Here is an 18,802-nt window from a genome sequence, read left to right as displayed (position 1 = left end):
GACAACAGTACATTTTCAGGCAGACTAACTTTCGAAATTACAGTAGTTACAATTGTCAACAACAGATGGCGCTGCGGTCTTGGAAACTCTATAGTAGGATATTTTCCACATATCCACCATGCGTAGCAATAATATGGCGTAGTCTCTGAATGAAATTACCCGAAACCTTTGACAACGTGTCTGGCGGAATGGCTTCACATGCAGATGAGATGTACTGCTTCAGCTGTTCAATTGTTTCTGGATTCTGGCGGTACACCTGGTCTTTCAAGTGTCCCCACAGAAAGAAGTCACAGGGGTTCATATCTGGCGAATAGGGAGGCCAATCCACGCCGCCTCCTGTATGTTTCGGATAGCCCAAAGCAATCACACGATCATCGAAATATTCATTCAGGAAATTAAAGACGTCGGCCGTGCGATGTGGCCGGGCACCATCTTGCATAAACCACGAGGTGTTCGCAGTGTCGTCTAAGGCAGTTTTTACCGCCACAAATTCACGAAGAATGTCCAGATAGCGTGATGCAGTAATCGTTTCGGATCTGAAAAACGGGCCAATGATTCCTTTGGAAGAAATGGCGGCCCAGACCAGTACTTTTTGAGGATGCAGGGACAATGGGATTGCAACATGGGGCTTTTCGGTTCCCCATATGCGCCAGTTCTGTTTATTGACGAAGCCGTCCAGGTAAACATAAGCTTCGTCAGTAAACCAAATGCTGCCCACATGCATATCGCCGTCATCAATCCTGTGCACTATATCGCTAGCGAATGTCTCTCGTGCAGCAATGGTAGCGGCGCTGAGGGGTTGCCGCGTTTGAATTTTGTATGGATAGAGGTGTAAACTCTGGCGCATGAGACGATACGTGGACGTTGGCGTCATTTGGACCGCAGCTGCAACACGGCGAACGGAAACCCGAGGCCGCTGTTGGATCACCTGCTGCACTAGCTGCGCGTTGCCCTCTGTGGTGCGGTCGCCCTACCTTTCCAGCACGTTCATCTGTCACGTTCCCAGTCCGTTGAAATTTTTCAAACAGATCCTTTATTGTATCGCTTTTCGGTCCTTTGGTTACATTAAACCTCCGTTGAAAACTTCGTCTTGTTGCAACAACACTGTGTTCTAGGCGGTGGAATTCCAACACCAGAAAAATCCTCTGTTCTAAGGAATAAACCATGTTGTCCACAGCACACTTGCACGTTGTGAACAGCACACGCTTACAGCAGAAAGACGACGTTGAGAATGGCGCACCCAGAGACTGCGTTGTCTTCTATATCTTTCACATCACTTGCAGCGCCATCTGTTGTTGAAAATTGTAACTACTGTAATTTCGAAAGTTTGTCCGCCTGAAAATGTACTGTTGTCCAAAGGATATTGCAACAAACGGTGTATTTCTATCGCTGCTCGTTTAATTTTTATTGCCGTTTCAAATATACCGGTCATTTTTGAAACACCCTGTATTTTACACACCAGTATTCATCGCCCCATATACTGAAATCGACGTTGGATAAACCGACATTACAACTGACCAGAGATATGCCTCTTAAAATATGATTTATTTCTAAGGCACGAAGGTTTCTTGTAACAGTCTTTTGATATCTATTATTTATTGATTATTTCAGTACAACTTGATGACTTGACTTCGTCGGACAATCGCAGTTATACGAACTAATTCAATTTTTTTGCATTTTGACAACACATTTGTACTTGAAATGATAATTAAATCGACACCCTAGCTGCATACAGGCGTTGTTATACATCTTTGGGGACATGTTGAAAATGAGTGCCCTGACCGGGACTCGAATCCGGGATCTCCTACGGGACTTGGCAGATTAATCTGCCACGAGGAATGATTATGATGGGGAAACATCTAATAGGCGCACTACGAATGTAGTGGTGTGGACATGTTGGGAATGTGAGTCTCGCGGGACGCGTGTGCGAGATAGTCCCTGCTGTCGAGCTATCCTCTGTGCCCTCGGTGGCTCAGATGGATACAACGCCTGCTATGCAAGTACGAGATCCCGGGTTAAAGTCCCGGTCGGGGCACACATTTTCAAGATGTCCCCAATGATGTATACCAACGCCTGTTTGCAGCCAGGGTATCGATTTAATTATCATTTCATTCTAGAGAAGCTGCACGGTCATCAATGGTATCTGTTCTATCGGGAACAGATACTACCTTCATATACAGACATTTGTACTTATTTCTCGTAATGTCACAGATCATGTCGACGTGTGCACACATGAAACGTCTGCTTTCTGGGAGACCTACGTATTGTTTTGCTTGTTTCTCATTTTCTAAACGAACGTTCAAGAACTGAGTACAGTGTTTTGGGACACATTGTGTAACAAAGCACTACAACAAATATGTGAGGAAGGTCCCGTTAAAAGAGCTACGGTGCGTGGCCCACGCTGCTTTGTCTACCTGGTCAAATAACACGTTGTTTACGGTGTAAACAGTATACAACTGTTCTCTGACAGCGGATTCCCCAACCGGCGCGCGACGCTTGGTAACGTCAAACGAGCCCGAAATATAAAAATTCATCAGAGCTTCAGTGGAGTGGGCGAGCACACAAACGCGCGCGCGTGCACACACACACACACACACACACACACACACACACACACACTGCCGTTATGCAGTACAGTGTTTCACAAGGCTTGGAGATGCTGTAATATACAGCGTAAAAGTATCAGATAAACATCGAAAAGTATGGAATGAACACTAAAAACATTGCTCGACATGAACAATTTACGATAAAAGTATCGTCGATATTGCTGTGAAACTTTACGGCAGACGGTATTTTAATGAATTATTTATATTGTCGAGCAGAAGCAGTTAAAATGAGCGATAAAAACTAATATTTAGTTAAACGATAAGTATGTTATCTTTAAGCTACTGTGTTTAAATATCTTAATCATGCATCTGCATCGTGGTTTCCTTACTGGGATATGTGAGAAGTGATTTATTCCCTTTATTAGTGCAATATCTTGCTCGGTAGCTAATAACACGCATTAAAATTTGAAATAAATGTGTAAGGTAGAGTTCTAATGGGTATAAATAATTATGTGATCGTTTATTATCTGTGTAATAATAACCAAGACATAATGCAGTTTAACTATGTCTCTCTCAATTCACCCACCCTTTATCAATGAGTCTCAGTGCGTAGCCTTAACAAACGAGAATATTACTAACCGATCTCCTGCACTATATGTAAATTTACTATATATTGTTATGTACCAGCTATTGTAACGTTTCATTTTACTTAGAAAGTCAGTTTTCCAGAATGTATAGCTGCTGGACACGACTCTAAACAGGGATATGAAACTTATCGTTACGAAGCATCACGAGTATCCAAGGAAACTTCTTTAATTTTATATTAATTATGCGATGATGAAAGGTAACTAATTTTGAAAATCTGGGTGGTTGAGTTATTGTTGATCTTCCGCCGAATATATTTGTTACAGCTTGAAATGCAACAGTTTTAAACCAATACAACAGTCAAACATGTATGTTAGAGTAGAAATTCATGCCCTGTCAGCGATGTCACAGCGTTAAAAAGTAATTCTAAAAATATTGAAAAGGAAGGACCAGTTTGCAGTACTGACAAAGGCAGCTCTCAGAATGCAAAATCAGTAAGTGAATACACATCACAACACGAGCAACTTACTATTATCCGCCAGCGTGTGGCACTTGCACGTGAATCGCAGCTTGCAGTACGTCTTCTTGTGTTCCAAAAGTTCTTGAAGCTCGGTGAACATCTCACGGCAGTTCCCACAGATGAGAATGTCAGGGTTACCTGTAACCACAAGAAACTGAGGCTTTACCAAATGCGGAAAAAAAAGATAAAAGCAAAGTGTCTATAGCCAGAGACAAAGAGAAAAACTGTCTTGTCCAGTTTTTTAAGAAAGTTAAGTTCGTGTTGAAACATCCTGGCAGATCAAAACTGTGTGCCGAACCGAGACTCGAACTCGAGACCTTTGCCTTTCGCGGGCAAGTGCTCTACCAACTGAGCTACCCAAGCACGACACACGCCCCGTCCTCACAGCTTTAATTCCGCCAGTACCTCGCCTGCTATCTTCCAGACGTCACAGAAGCTCAGTTGGTAGAGCACCTGCCCGCGAAAGGCAAAGGTCCCGAGTTCGAGTATCGGCCGGGCACACAGTTTTGATCTGCCAGAAAGTTTCATATCAGCGCACACTCCGCTGTAGAGAGAAAATTTCATTCTAAGTTCTGGGTTGTTTCAAAGCGAATGTCGCGGTTTTACTTACAAATAATTCACTACATGAAACTCAAATTTTTGTTTGTATACCTGTGTCCTTGTGACGCATTATTTCCTGTGTCTTCCGTTAGAGAGCGCCGTTAGTAACGATGGTGACTAGTGAACAGAAAGATTGTTGTCTTTTACAATTTGCAAGTACTTAATCTGTTTGTACAGTGCAACATGTGTTACATATTCAGTTCCATTGCAATCCTCTAAGTGATACTTATATCCATAGACGGTGTCATCAGTTTAAAGAAACCTTCTGCCTTTGCAAAGGGAAGAGTACAGGACGACCAAGAGTGACTGAAGATCATGCTGAATGAGTCAGAGAGTCTTTCACGCTTAGCACCGAGAAATCATTTCGGAACGGTAGTCGTGAATTGGCGATTCCAGTGACGTCTGTGTGGACAGTTTTGAGGAGACCTTTGCAATTACGTCCTCGTTCACTTTTGTTGCAACCTCTGAAGCCTACAGACTGCGTCTTACATGCCAACTTTGCAAATGAAATGTTGCTGCATGACAATGAAGATTCACTGGATCGTTGCGTCTTCAGTGATGAATCGACTTTTCACTAAGTGGCAATGTGACCACAGATAATGTGCACGTCTCGGGGGGTCAGCACATCCCCACGAGCTGATACAGTTGCAACGAGATTTTCCTAAACTGAACGTTTTTTGTGCCATATCGTGGCAGAAAGTTTATGTGCCTTTCGTTTTCAGTGAAGGAACTATAAATGGTATTTATTACCTTGATGCACTAGAACTACAGCTCTTTTCTCACTTGCAGCTGAACCAATAACCTCAATTGGTATCAAAATGTTGCACCGCCTCAATACGCTACAGGTTAAACGACGTGGTACCAGAACGCTGCATTGGCCACAAAGGTCCGGATGACAGAATTTGTTTCACATGGCCTCCACGTTCATCCGATCTGACGCCAAGCTATTTTTACCTTCGGGGATTCATAAAGGATCGTGTGTTAGTGCTTCCGCTACCAATTGATCTAACCGAATTAAGAGCCAGGACTGAAGCACTTGTTGTAACAATTACTCTGGACACACTGATCAAGGTCTGGGAAGCGCTCACCTATTGATTCCCTGTGTGTCATGTGATGAACTGTATTCCCATTGAACACTTGTAAGGAAAACTGTTTGATTTTCTCTTCCATAGAATGTAGTATTTACAACTGCAAGTTGAATGTAATAAAATGCTACAAAGCCCATTTTCAGACACTCCGTAGAACGGCGAACTGCATGATTTGCCGTAATTTGGCAGAAATGTAACCCATTAGCATTTTGATTGTGAATCTGCCTAAAGGTTAGTGCGGATCACAGTGCGAATTTTCGGGGGAATGCTGCGACTGGATAGGGAAGCGGAGACGGCATTTCAAAAAACTGCCCCTTGTGGCACATGGATAGCGCCGTGGCACATGGATAGCGTCGCTTACTTGAATCCTACATATTTGGTGCGGCATATACACCGCCGGAAAATAAGTACAGCTGTAAAAACGACATAGAGTTTGATCCAATGATGGCATATGCCAAATTTTAGTTTTCCGAGTGGTGGGATGGTCCTGTTGAAGAATTTCCACACTTGTCGGACGTGCTGTGTCAGGTGTGCAGCGATGCTGGTTATCAGTGGTCACGTGAACATCCTCAAACTCGTAAACGATGTTCTGGACGTCCACGCAGCACCGCCAGGATCGTCGTGTTGTAAGGGTAGCAGTGGTGAATCGCATAGCTACGACTACACAGATGAGAGGGCTTGTGAGCCCTGACGTGTCAACACCAACTGTTGCCAACCAGTTAGGACTACGGGCACCTGTATCTTTTGCCGGTCTTCCACTCGACTTGCTCGATTCGACTGGTGCCGTGAGGGGATCAGTTGCCCGCATCTCGTGGTCGTGCGGTAGCGTTCTCGCTTCCCACGCCCGGGTTCCCGGGTTCGATTCCCGGCGGGGTCAGGGATTTTCTCTGCCTCGTGATGGCTGGGTGTTGTGTGCTGTCCTTAGGTTAGTTAGGTTTAAGTAGTTCTAAGTTCTAGGGGACTGATGACCATAGATGTTAAGTCCCATAGTGCTCAGAGCCATTTGAACCATTTTTTTGGGGGGATCAGTTGAAAAACAGAATGGCACGCCGTGGTCTTTAGCGATGAAAGCAGATTCGGTCTGCATGCAAGTGATGATCGTCTGTGCGTACGACATAGACTCGCGGAACGTTGTCTCATGGAGTGCGTTTGTCCAAGACACACTGGCTCCGGCCTGAGCTTTACGATCTGGGGTGCGATGAGCTACAGCTCTCGTTCTTGTTTGGTGTTTCTGGAACGGACGCTAACCAGCGCTCGGTACATGCAGATGTTGTTAGACCTGTTCCTTTGTCTTTCTTGCAACACGAAGGTGATGCGTTTTTCCAACAGGATAATGCTCACCTGCACACTGCGCACTAAACTCAACGTGATGTGCGAGACGTGCACCAACTTTCCCGGCCAGCACAATCTCTACACATGTCTCCCATCGAGCGCGAGTCGGATACGATGAGACAAGACGGAAGTCGTGTGACTCGCCAGCCAACAACTCTCACAGAACTACGTGAACAGATGGAGCAGGAGTCGCGTTACGTACCCCAGGACAGCATTCGCCATCTTTACGATCGACTGGCTCCCAGAGTAAGCGCCTGCATTTCCGCCCGTAGAGGCTACACCGGATAATCATATGGGTGTTTCAGCATGGGTTTATACCTGGTATCTCAGAATCGCTTGTGCTAATAATCTGTATGTAAACATTTCATGTTCACCGTATAAACTGTCGCAACAATAAATCTTGAATGAAATGGAAACCTGTACAAGTTTGCACTAATTTTTGTCCAATAGTGTGTTTCACTCTAAATACTAGTTGCTACCGAGCGAACTGCCTCAGTGGTTAGCTCACTGGACTTGCATTCGGGAGAACTGAGGTTCAAACCTGCTTCCAGGAATCCTGATTTAGGTTTCCCGTGATTTCCTTAAATCGCTCCAGGCAAATTCCGGGATGATTCTTTGAAAGGGCACGGCCCACTTCCTGCCCCATCCTTCCCTAATCGGATGGGACCGATGATTTCGCTGTTTAGTCCCCTCCTCCTAATCAACCAACAAAGTAGAGTAGAGATATTGATAATGTGTTTTCACTTTGTTATCATAAAATTTCTCGCCAAGTGTCGTGCAGTGACGTCTCTCCAACATCGTGTCGCGTCCGGCACCATAAAGTCACAATGCAGGCAGCTAGTATGAGGCACTCCACAGGGTTCAGTATTAGGTCCTATAATCTTTTCATTGTCCATAAATGGTATGTCATCAGTTTTGCCCTACTGTAAATACCACATGTACGCTGGTGATTTACAGTGCAAAACCAAAAACTCTGAAAACAGCTATCGAGAATTTCAGTATAGATATTTGTCCACAATCAAAATGGACACGGTATATGCGATTAGGGCTCAACCCATCCAAAACCCAAGCGGTACTGATTGATCATTCTAGACTCAATAGCCCGAAATATCAGGAATCCCTACCATTTTTAACACTAAATGAGGCAAATACCAACTTCTCTCGTACAGTGAAGAGTCGAGGAGAAATAATAGATGAAAATCTAAATAGTACTGAGCACGTAGGTACAATGTAAACGAAGATGTCGGCATCTCTGCATGCCCTAAAAAAATATGAAAAGCTATTTCCTCTTGATTTGAAAAAAAAATCTTGTACAAACATTTATACTTTTAGTTACTGATTACAGCTACGTTATCTTCAAGATCTTTCACAGAAAATGTCATGGCGGCTGGAATTTGTAATGGATGTCTTTGTTCTTTATGTTTGTGTTGTTCTGTTCTGTAATCATATTTTACGGTCATATGGACAGCTATTAGAGCTGCGTGCTGCCAAGCCAAGAGATTTCCATACCCTATGTGTCCCCTACTATCTTGTCAACGAACACTGTCCCTCATATCTGTTCTTGACCTCAAGGTTGTTATCTGAACGGCATGACCGAAACACCCGTTCCCACCAAAGCAACTTCATTTTTGCTCCACTACATCGTGTAGGCAGTTTCTCGAAGTCCTTCTCGGTAGCAGGAACCCGACTCTGGAATAACATTCGGATTGATATTACAGAACTGACAAACATCTCCTGCTTCGAAGACAAATAATGACAACAATAAGATCTGTCGCTGTAATCACACGTGACTCTCGTGCATACCTCTTCCAAACCAGACTTTTTTCTTTACTCCGTGCTGTCAGCTGAGAATCTCAAATTTACTTTCCTCAATTCTTTTTGTATCTGCCAGTGTCATTACTGTAATTATTGTCATTATTATTATTATTATTATTATTATTATTATTATTATTACTATTTTCAATGTTAGTGGCAGCAGCTGGAGAAGTACAGATTCCGCTAACATTTAGTTCATAGCCAGTATTATTCACACACACTGCAGCTTCAGATACTCGGATCATTTCAATACTATCTGCCACAACGAAATTGTTTCTTTCTCAGGGAATTATGACGTAACAAAGGTAATGTATATATGGAACCGTGATCCGATGTAACGCGGCAGTTGTATAAAATTTGGCACAATATACCTCAAGAGGACAGCCAACAACTGTGCCAATGAATGCTAAGTCGAATGACTGCTTGCACAAGGGCCAAAGATGGAACAACAAGTTACTGACTCGCTCAATTTGTGAAGCTCTTTCTCTTGAATAAATCATTCAATTATTATGAAATTCTAATCATTTGTTTGTCTGTATATGCAAATCATATCTACCGACTACCGTCGCATTCGAATAGTTTCTTCGTAATCTGTCTCCTTTTTGGATTTACTTTTTGTCTTAGTGCGTGTTACTGGCTAAACAAAATAAAGCCCATGACTGTAAATCAGTTACGGATTTTTTCGGAATTTTATATCGTCAAAAACAGTAAAACTTGTCTCAGCTCTTAATACGACAGTAGAAATCTCAATTTTGGGAAATGAAATGACTTTTTCATCATTTGTTTACTTGGACTCTGAAGAGTAAAATCTTACGTAAAAGTTAGCCATTTAAGAAATCATGATTTCGATTTATTGAAAGTGTAATGACGTCCTTTGTTTTTATAACCTCACCCATGATGGCTCAAATAAAACGCAAGATATTGCTAAAAGCTTATGTATGGTACGTCAGGATCATACCGAATCAATTATTAAAATTTCCCCTGCTACAACCCCTCATCGAATGGACTTTCTCGATAAATGTAACGTTTTCTCCACACCCAAATGGAATATCTGCGGGAGCCGTGGCTTTAATACACCTAAGCGGCGGCTAACTACTGACGGAAGGCAGTTTTCACGGAGAGGTAATTACATCATCGTTGGCGATTTTTTGTATATCCAGCGCCGCTGGCCGTTCGCTGTGGAGCACTGTCGCCACGGTACCACAGCAGAAGGACGGCGCACTTCGTAGCGGATGTCGGCAGCCAGACACAACTGAACTTTCGCAATCCTCTTTCAAATTGAAATTTAGCTTTTAACATTAGGAAACGTGGCCTCGATACGTTTGCAGTGCGAATGGCTGAAAGCAAACGCAGTCCAACCTCTAATACACAGGCCGGCGTAAGTGTTCGAACATGCACATGTATACTATTCCTATCCTCTCTACAGGTATTTAAAGAAAGTAGACGTAAATATAACTCGTACAATATAAAACTGAGGCTTCTGCTAAACAAATGAACTCATGAAAAGCAACTGGAACATATTTACACTACCAGAAACAACGAAAATAATTTGTTTACATCTGGACGCAAATATTCGAACAGAGAACAGCTTTAGGTATCATCCCGTTTCGATTAATTACTGTCTTTAATCTCTCACGCTTTTGTCTCCTGCACCTGTCCGTCTGACCGGCGGTCCACTCGCAGCATCTCTATCCCCACTCCCGCCCTTTCCACCCGCCCCCACACCCCCGACATCACTTCGATTTCCGGTATCTCATTTCTCTTCTTCACTATTCTAATAGCAGGATCCCATGTTTTTACACAGGATGTACCCGCTATGACGATTTATCAGAGGTTCTCTCACCTGAATCTCAGTAGTTCCAGAATCAGGACGTCTGTTTCAAAACCTTAGTGTGGACATAGTGCATTACACGTAATTCCGTCAGGCAATGTTCTACGACGGCCAATCTGTTAGGCTGCTGCAACCTTATGTGCGGTTGGTAATCGCGGCAACGATCTTCGACAGCACGCACCACCTGACCATATGTACCCTGTCACATCGGCAAGGTATCTGACAGAGTTCGGATTTCTGTAGTCCAAGGTCGACTTTCACGCTAACAAGCAATGTCCGTGTTTTGACTGGTGGGTGGAAGAGGGCCTTCACTTGGTGTTCCCCTAGAATCCGCCCTATCTTGCCGGGTAACGCGCCACAAAAAGGAATGAATGCAATGGCCGTGTCCCCCTGAGAATCCTCTTCTGGGTCCGAACTTTCCGAATTTTCCACTCCATGTAGCCATTTTTCCGGAAAACCACTCTTAGACGTTGATGTTCTTTGACGACACTTTCGTTGTGAGAGAGGGTATGAGCCCTATGCACCAACGTTCTGAGCCCGCCGTTCCTCTGAGCGGGGTGGTGACAGCTGTTCTGAATGTAAGTGTAGGTCAGTGTGCGTCTTCTTCCGGTAAACGCTTTGGCCCAAAGTGACTCCGCTCTTCTTATAACAAGGACACCCAGAAAGAGGAGCACTCCATCCACTTCGACCTCCCATGGTAAAACTGATATTCTGTTGTATGGAATTAAGATGTATAAGGAAGTCATTCAATTTATCTCTTCCACGTGTCTGTATGACGAAGGTGTCATCGACACACCGGAAGCAACAGCTAGGATTCCCCTGGGCTAACTCAACAGCTTCCTCTTCCAAATACTACCTGTACATATTGACGTCAAGTGGTGAAAACCGGCTCCTGGCGGCTACTGTTTGCTCGTTACAGCCATTGTCGAAAAGAAAGTATGTCAAGATGTGCCTAAAATGGTTGGTCGTCCCTGCGACACAGGTATGGCCAATAAGTTCTAAGGATCCTTGTAAAGGTACTCGGCTAAAAACAGGGAGAACGTCGAAACTCACAAGGAGTGAGTTAAAGTTATTAAGCGGACGGCGCTTTGGGCCACAGCGTCTACCGAAGGAAGACGCACACCAACCTATACATTGTAACCACCCGGCTCAGACGAGAGGGGTCCTCGAAACGTTGATAGACAGGGCTCGTATCCTCTCTGACAACGAAAATACCAACGAAGTACTTGAATATCTGAGAGCTGTTTTTCGGAAGAATGGCTACAAAGATTGAAGAATTCGGAGAGTGCTGCGTCCTATACGCTGTGTACGACCGGCGTAGCCAGAAGAGAATTCTCAGGAGGACTCGGCCATTGCATTAATTCTGTTTTGTGGTGCGTTATCCGGCATTCTCCGGAAACACCAAGTGAAGGCAAGGTTACCTCGACAAGTCAAAACAAGGGCATTGCTTGGTAATGTGGAAGACGACCTTAGACAACAGAAATCTGGTGTCTGTCAGAAACCCTACCAGTGTGGTAAGACATACATAGGTCACCTGGTGCGTGCTGTCGAAGATCGTTACTGGGAACACCAACAGCACGTAAGACTGCAGTAGGCTAGCAGATCGACAGTCATAGGACATGGCCTGACGTAATTACGTGGAATGGTCTATAACCACACCCAGGTTCTGAAACAGACATCCAGCTTCTGGGACTACGTCATTAAAGAATCTACTGAGATTCCAGCAAGAGAGCCGTTGATAAATCGTGACAGCCGGTACATCCTGAGTAATGCACGGGATGCTGCTATTAGAATGATCCAAGAAGAGAAATGATGTGACGTCGGGGGCAGATGGAGGAAAGCAGAGGAGCCGCCAGCAAACCCATGTGGGCGCGAACCTAGGAAAGAGCACAGTGTCAGCGGGATGAGGGAAAGGGGAGGCAGGGGTGTAGGGGTGCTGAGAGCGGGGTGTCAATGGAACGGCCGATCAGAGGGAGAGGGGCGGAAGATACAATCGCGGCTCCGGCGCCTCATACAGTCAGCTCAACAGCGTACCTGATGACGGCAACGTGCTAGTCTGCCGAAATATTGTACCCATTGGACACTGACATCTGGCAGTCCATCCGTGAACTATTTCGACATTGAATGCACATGTTTTTTGGTGACTGCATTTCCCCACTCTGTTCCAAGGAGCTCCTTTGGATGTGATGTTTCCTGACACGATCTTCATTCCACATGTTCGCTATAGCATTTTAATCTGCTGTCAGGGGCGATGTTTTCAAAGTTCGGCGAGTGCGCTATACGATCCAAAGCGTCACCATTTAACCAGTATGAAAACCTCACAGTTCTACCAGTATGCTTTGGGTCGTTGTTCTGCTGGAAATAATAAGCATTTCCTAAAAATCACTGCCTCTCTGCACTCTTCTTGAGATTGCTTTCAAGAATCCTCTTGTATTCAAACTTGTCCATGATCCCATCTACGTACACCATTTCCCCAGAACCTGATGAAGCCATACTGCGCCGTACCATGACGTTGTTGCCTCCATGTTTCACTGCAGCTGACTAGGTTCCCATTCTGTATTTTATAGTCTCCACACTATAACACATCCGTTACCCTTGTGTAAGAAAAACTAGCTCTCGTCCGATCAGGGAACGTGAACCCAGAATTCTGTTGGTTTCACCACATACGGGTTAGTAAATTCTAGAGGCTTTTTCTAATTCACACTATCAACATATGTTTTCCTCCTAGAAACGAAGACATTGCAGCCGCCACTATTTTAAACCCGTTCAACTGGTTTTGTGTAAACCACAGTGTCAGAATATTGCTCAGGGCTTCCCCTATTCTCAGTTGCTGTCACCCTCGCATTCTGCTTCATTATTTTTATTCGCCTATTACATATAGTAGTATGTTTACAAGGAGAGCCATATCTCGGCTTATTCACGACACTGTTCGTCTATTTGAAACGTCGAAAGATTGAGAATGCCTCTTTTTGCTTCAACATTTTCCTCTTCCGCCTTTGTCTCCTTACCTTTACGCCCCACTTCACTTGTGAACACTAGCGAGTACACTATAAATGCGAGCTACCGTTGCGAGGCACAGAATGAATACAACGGCTGTGTAGTGGGTGCATAAAGCTTGCATCCAGTGATGTGTCTCTTACTCGTCTGGCTACGTTCGAAAAGCCACGGCGTCCTGTAAGAGGGACCGCAGGTAAAGACAATAGGTTGTGTGACAAATACATGATTTGTGATAGTTTAAATAGAGTTTTTTAGAAACACGATGGTAACGTTTATATGCATAGAAATTCAACATTACTAAATAAATATTACGTTGTTTTATAATACAAACAACGGAAAGTATTATATTATTCGAATACTTCTGTTGGCTTCTATTGTACAGTTTAATGATTATGGTATCAGCGTGGATGAAATATTTATTACGTAAAATAGGCTCCTATTCAGATTTTCGAAAGTGGACTATTCAGGATTATGTCGTCTGGAAAGAAATTAGATTAGGAAATGAGGACTCAAAGTCGTACAATACGAGAAATGAACGATCGGTCACCAAATGGAAATCCCAGTGAAAATTCAAGCCTTTTTTTTTCAGCAGTTAGCTACACCTTGCGGCTATTTCTCTACATAGCCGCCGCTGCGTCTTAGACCAACTTATTCGTTGCACTTGCAGTGCCGAAAACTTTCATGGAGCGGGAAGTGCATGACATTTACGTTATGAGTGGCTGCTTGAAATCAGGCGAAATCTCTCGGCAGGCACCTGTACTTGGGAGGGAGACCGTTTTCCAGGCATCTTTACGTGACGCTATCCGCATATCTGTGCAAAACTTCATAGGATTTGGACTATGGTTTCCATTCGCGACCGATCGTTAATTACTTCCAGAAAATGAATTCTCTTATTTTAGCAACAAAACAACATACAATAGGAGGAGCAGCGAAGATATAAAACGCAGACTTGTCATATGAAGGAAAAATTTTCTGGGAAAGATAAGTTTATTAACATCTAATATGAAGTTAAATGTTAGGAACTCACAGGCTCAAGTATCAAGAAATCGTTGGTCAGGTAATAGGCGGAAGAGTGGAGGGTAAAAATCACAGAATGTGACCAAAACTTTACTACAGAAAGAAGGTTCAAATGTATGTAAGTTGCAGAGATGAAGTGGTTTGCTCGCGACTGACTAGCATGGAGAGATGGATCAAACCAGTCCTCGGAAGGAAGACCAGAACAACTCATAAGCCTCTGAAACCAGAGAAATTAAAAAAGTAATAGACTACTGGGCATTAAAATTGCTACATCACGACGATGACATGCTACAGACGCGAAATTTAACCGAGAGGACGAAGATGCTGTGATATGCAAATGATTAGATTTTCAGAGCATTCACACAAGGTTGGTGCCGGTGGCAACAACTACAACTTGCTGACATGAGGAAAGTTTCCAGCCGATTTCGCATTCACAAACAGCAGTTGACCGGCGTTGCCTGGTGAAACGTTGTTGTGATGCCTCGTGTAAGGAGGAGAAATGCGTACCATCACGTTCCCGACTTTGTTAAAGGTCGGATTGTAGCGTATCGCGATTGCGATTTATCGTATCGCGACATTGCTGCTCACGTTGGTCGAGATCCAATGACTGTTAGCAGAATATGGAATCTGTGGGTTCAGAAGGGTAATACGCAACGCCGTGCTGGATCCCAATGGCCTCGTATCACTAGCAGTCGAAATGACAGGCATCTTATCCGCGTGGATGTAACGGATCGTGCGGCCACGCCTCGATCCCTGAGTCAACAGATGGGGACGTTTGCAAGACAACAATCATCTTCACGAACAGTTCGACGACGTTTGCAGCAGCATGGACTATCAGCTCCGGGACCATTGCTGCGGTTACCCTTGACGCTGCATCACAGACAGGAGCGCCTGCGATGGTGTACTCAGCGACGGACCTGGGTGCACGAATGGCAAATGGTCATTTGTCGGTTGTATCCAGGTTCAGTTTACAGCATCATGATGGTCGCATCCGTGTTTGACGACATCGAGGTGAACGCACATTGGAAGCGTGTATTCGTCATCGCCATACTGGCGTATGACCCGGCGTTATGGTACTCGCTGCCATTGGTTACACGTCTCGGTCATCTCTTGTTCGCACTTACGGCACTTTGAACAGTGGACCTTTCATTTCAGATGTGTTACGACCCGTGGCTCTACCCTCCATTCGATCCCTGCGAAACCCTACATTTCAGCAGGATAATGCACGACCTCATATTGCAGGTCCTGTATGGGCCGTTCTGGATAAAGAAAATGTTCGACTGTTGCCCTGGCCAGCACATTCTCCAGATCTCTCACCAATTTCAAACGTCTGGTCAATGGTGGCCGAGCAACTGGCTCGTCACAATACGCCAGTTACTACTCTCGATGTTCTGTGGTATCGTGTTGAAGCTGCGTGGGCAGCTGTACCTGTACACGCCATCCAAGCTCTCTTTGACTCAATGCCCAGGAGTATCAAGACCGTTATTACGGCAAGAGGTTGATGTTCTGGGTACTGATTTCTCAGGATCTATGCACTCAAATTTCGTGAAAATGTAATCACATGTCAGTTCTAGTATAATATATTTGTCCAATGAATACCCGTTTATCATCTGCATTACTTCTTGGTGTAGCAATTTCAATGGCCAGTAGTGTAATTTTCCTTTCGAGATAAAGTTTAAAAACAGTGGGATCCATTCAACACACATTTTTTTCCTTAACTAGAAGTTATGAAATAACACACAATTTGACTTTTATTTTTTGACACCAATTATTGTAACGCTGATAAGTACTCTGGGAAAGAAAACCAATGGGCCAGCGTGATTAGTCGACGCTTCGCTCCCACTCGCACTTTAGAAATTCACCAGCGGTGGACCGGTCGATTTCGGTTGCTGATTCTATTGTGTAGTCCCTTTATAACGCAGTCGCTGAAATTCTCTTTGTGGTCGCAGGCAATCAGCGGGTTTTATGGCTCCAATTTGGACTCCGTCCATTTGCGTGCACGCGTACCAGGGGGCTTACCCGCGTTGCCGCCCCTGATACAGGAATGCGAAATTACCACCGAGCCTTCAGTCTACCGGGATATTTAGGTATGTCGGCTGCTCGCTGCTCCTCTAGCGCAGTCCCGCAGTGCGGACACGTCAGGACACATTGGGATTCCACATGTTCTGTCCCTTCTGTACATACATGTAGCTTAAGCAACTAGCTGTGGTTCTGTTCCGTCTTTCCTACGAATGGCAAGCACGAAACAATTTGCTACAAATACAAAAGGACACACTAATTCTTCTTCACAGTAATGAACAAAATTACTTAAATTTACAGGATAATTATAATGTCTATGAAACATCTGAAAAAATCAGTACAGGCTAAGAACAATGCAGCAGATGATACTTATCTATTACTAAGGTTGTAATGGTTCCATGCGTCCACCCTTCGTCATACGGCACATACAGGGTGTTTCAAAGATGACCGGTATATTTGAAACGGCAGTAAAAACTAAACGAGCAGCGATAGAAATACACCGTTTGTTGCAATATGCTTGGGACAACAGTAGATTTTCAGGCAGACAAACTTTCGAAATTACAGTAGTTACAATTTTCAACAACAGATGGCGCTGCGGTCTGGGAAACTCTATAGTACGATATTTTCCACATATCCACCATGCGTAGCAATAATATGGCGTAGTCTCTGAATGAAATTACCCGAAACCTTTGACAACGTGTCTGGCGGAATGGCTTCACATGCAGATGAGATGTACTGCTTCAGCTGTTCAATTGTTTCTGGATTCTGGCGGTACACCTGATCTTTCTAGTGTCCCCACAGAAAGAAGTCACAGGGGTTCATGTCTGGCGAATAGGGAGGCCAATCCACGCCGCCTTCTGTATGTTTCGGATAGCCCAAAGCAATCACACGATCATCGAAATATTCATTCAGGAAATTAAAGACGTCGGCCGTGCGATGTGGCCGGGCACCATCTTGCATAAACCACGAGGTGTTCGCAGTGTCGTCTAAGGCAGTTTGTACCGCCACAAATTCACGAAGAATGTCCAGATAGCGTGATGCAGTAATCGTTTCAGATCTGAGAAATGGGCCAATGATTCCTTTGGAAGAAATGGCGGCCCAGACCAGTACTTTTTGAGGATGCAGGTACGATGGGACTGCAACATGGGGCTTTTCGGTTCCCCATATGCGCCATTTCTGTTTATTGACGAAGCCGTCCAGGTAAAAATAAGCTTCGTCAGTAAACCAAATGCTGCTCACATGCATATCGCCGTCATCAATCCTGTGCACTATATCGTTAGCGAATGTCTCTCGTGCAGCAATGGTAGCGGCGCTGAGGGGTTGCCGCGTTTGAATTTTGTATGGATAGAGGTGTAAACTCTGGCGCATGAGACGATACGTGGACGTTGGCGTCATTTGGACCGCAGCTGCAACACGGCGAACGGAAACCCGAGGCCGCTGTCGGATCACCTGCTGCACTAGCTGCGCGTTGCCCTCTGTGGTTGCCGTACGTGGTCGCCCTACCTTTCCAGCACATTCATCCGTCACGTTCCCAGTCCGTTGAAATTTTTCAAACAGATCCTTTATTGTATCGCTTTTCGGTCCTTTGGTTACCTTAAACCTCCGTTGAAAACTTCGTCTTGTTGCAACAACACTGTGTTCTAGGCGGTGGAATTCCAACACCAGAAAGATCCTCTGTTCTAAGGAATAAACCACGTTGTCTACAGCACACTTGTGAACAGCACACGCTTACAGCAGAAAGACGACGTACAGAATGGCGCACCCACAGACTGCGTTGTCTTCTATATCGTTCACATCACTTGTAGCGCCATCTGTTGTTGAAAATTGTAACTACTGTAATGTCGAAAGTTTGTCCGCCTGAAAATGTACTGTTGTCCCAAGCATATTGCAACAAACGGTGTATTTCTATCGCTGCTCGTTTAGTTTTTATTGCCGTTTCAAATATACCGGTCATTTTTGAAACACCCTGTACATAATCGGTAGTCAGATTTCGCCCATACCCAACGCAGCACAGCTGATGTGATGGTGTGTCGCCAGTCTTAAAGGTTCTGAGGTAGAGGCGGAACATAAACATCATCAAATCGAATGACAGTGGTGGCCGCTCGGTTGGCGCTAGGTCGGTGGCCTCTGCACGTTACATACAGCGACTTGTGACGAACTGTCAAGTGATCTCGTACGCAAGTATAGAAGTGTGCAGGGGTGGCATTTGTTGAAAGATAATTGTAGCGTGTCAAGATAGGTGATAACACTGACAGTTTCCTTAGCGTCGGAGAAGAGAACATAGATTAAGTGAATTTCATCTGTAATGGATGCTGTTGAACTGTTTTTAGAAGCTTCCTGGCAGATTAAAACTGTGTGCCCGACCGAGACTCGAACTCGGGACCTTTGCCTTTCGCGGGCAAGTGCTCTACCAACTGAGCTACCGAAGCACGACTCACGCCCGGTACTCACA

The 18,802-nt window shown here is 44.5% G+C and overlaps 1 protein-coding gene across 1 annotated transcript in view; it reads right to left on the bottom strand.

The window, feature by feature from the left end:
• LOC126188065 (RNA-binding protein Raly-like) overlaps positions 1 to 18,802 on the bottom strand; it is a 1,094,525-nt gene that overhangs the window by 124,615 nt on the left and 951,108 nt on the right. Inside the window, exon 7 of the mRNA XM_049929509.1 lies at positions 3,661 to 3,789. Within this exon, the coding sequence (XP_049785466.1) occupies positions 3,661 to 3,789 (129 nt within the window). The remainder of the gene's footprint in view (positions 1 to 3,660; positions 3,790 to 18,802) is intronic.

This window comes from Schistocerca cancellata, chromosome 5 (assembly GCF_023864275.1).
Source record: "Schistocerca cancellata isolate TAMUIC-IGC-003103 chromosome 5, iqSchCanc2.1, whole genome shotgun sequence".
Taxonomy (NCBI): domain Eukaryota; kingdom Metazoa; phylum Arthropoda; class Insecta; order Orthoptera; family Acrididae; genus Schistocerca; species Schistocerca cancellata.
This window is presented reverse-complemented; position numbering and strand designations above follow the sequence as displayed.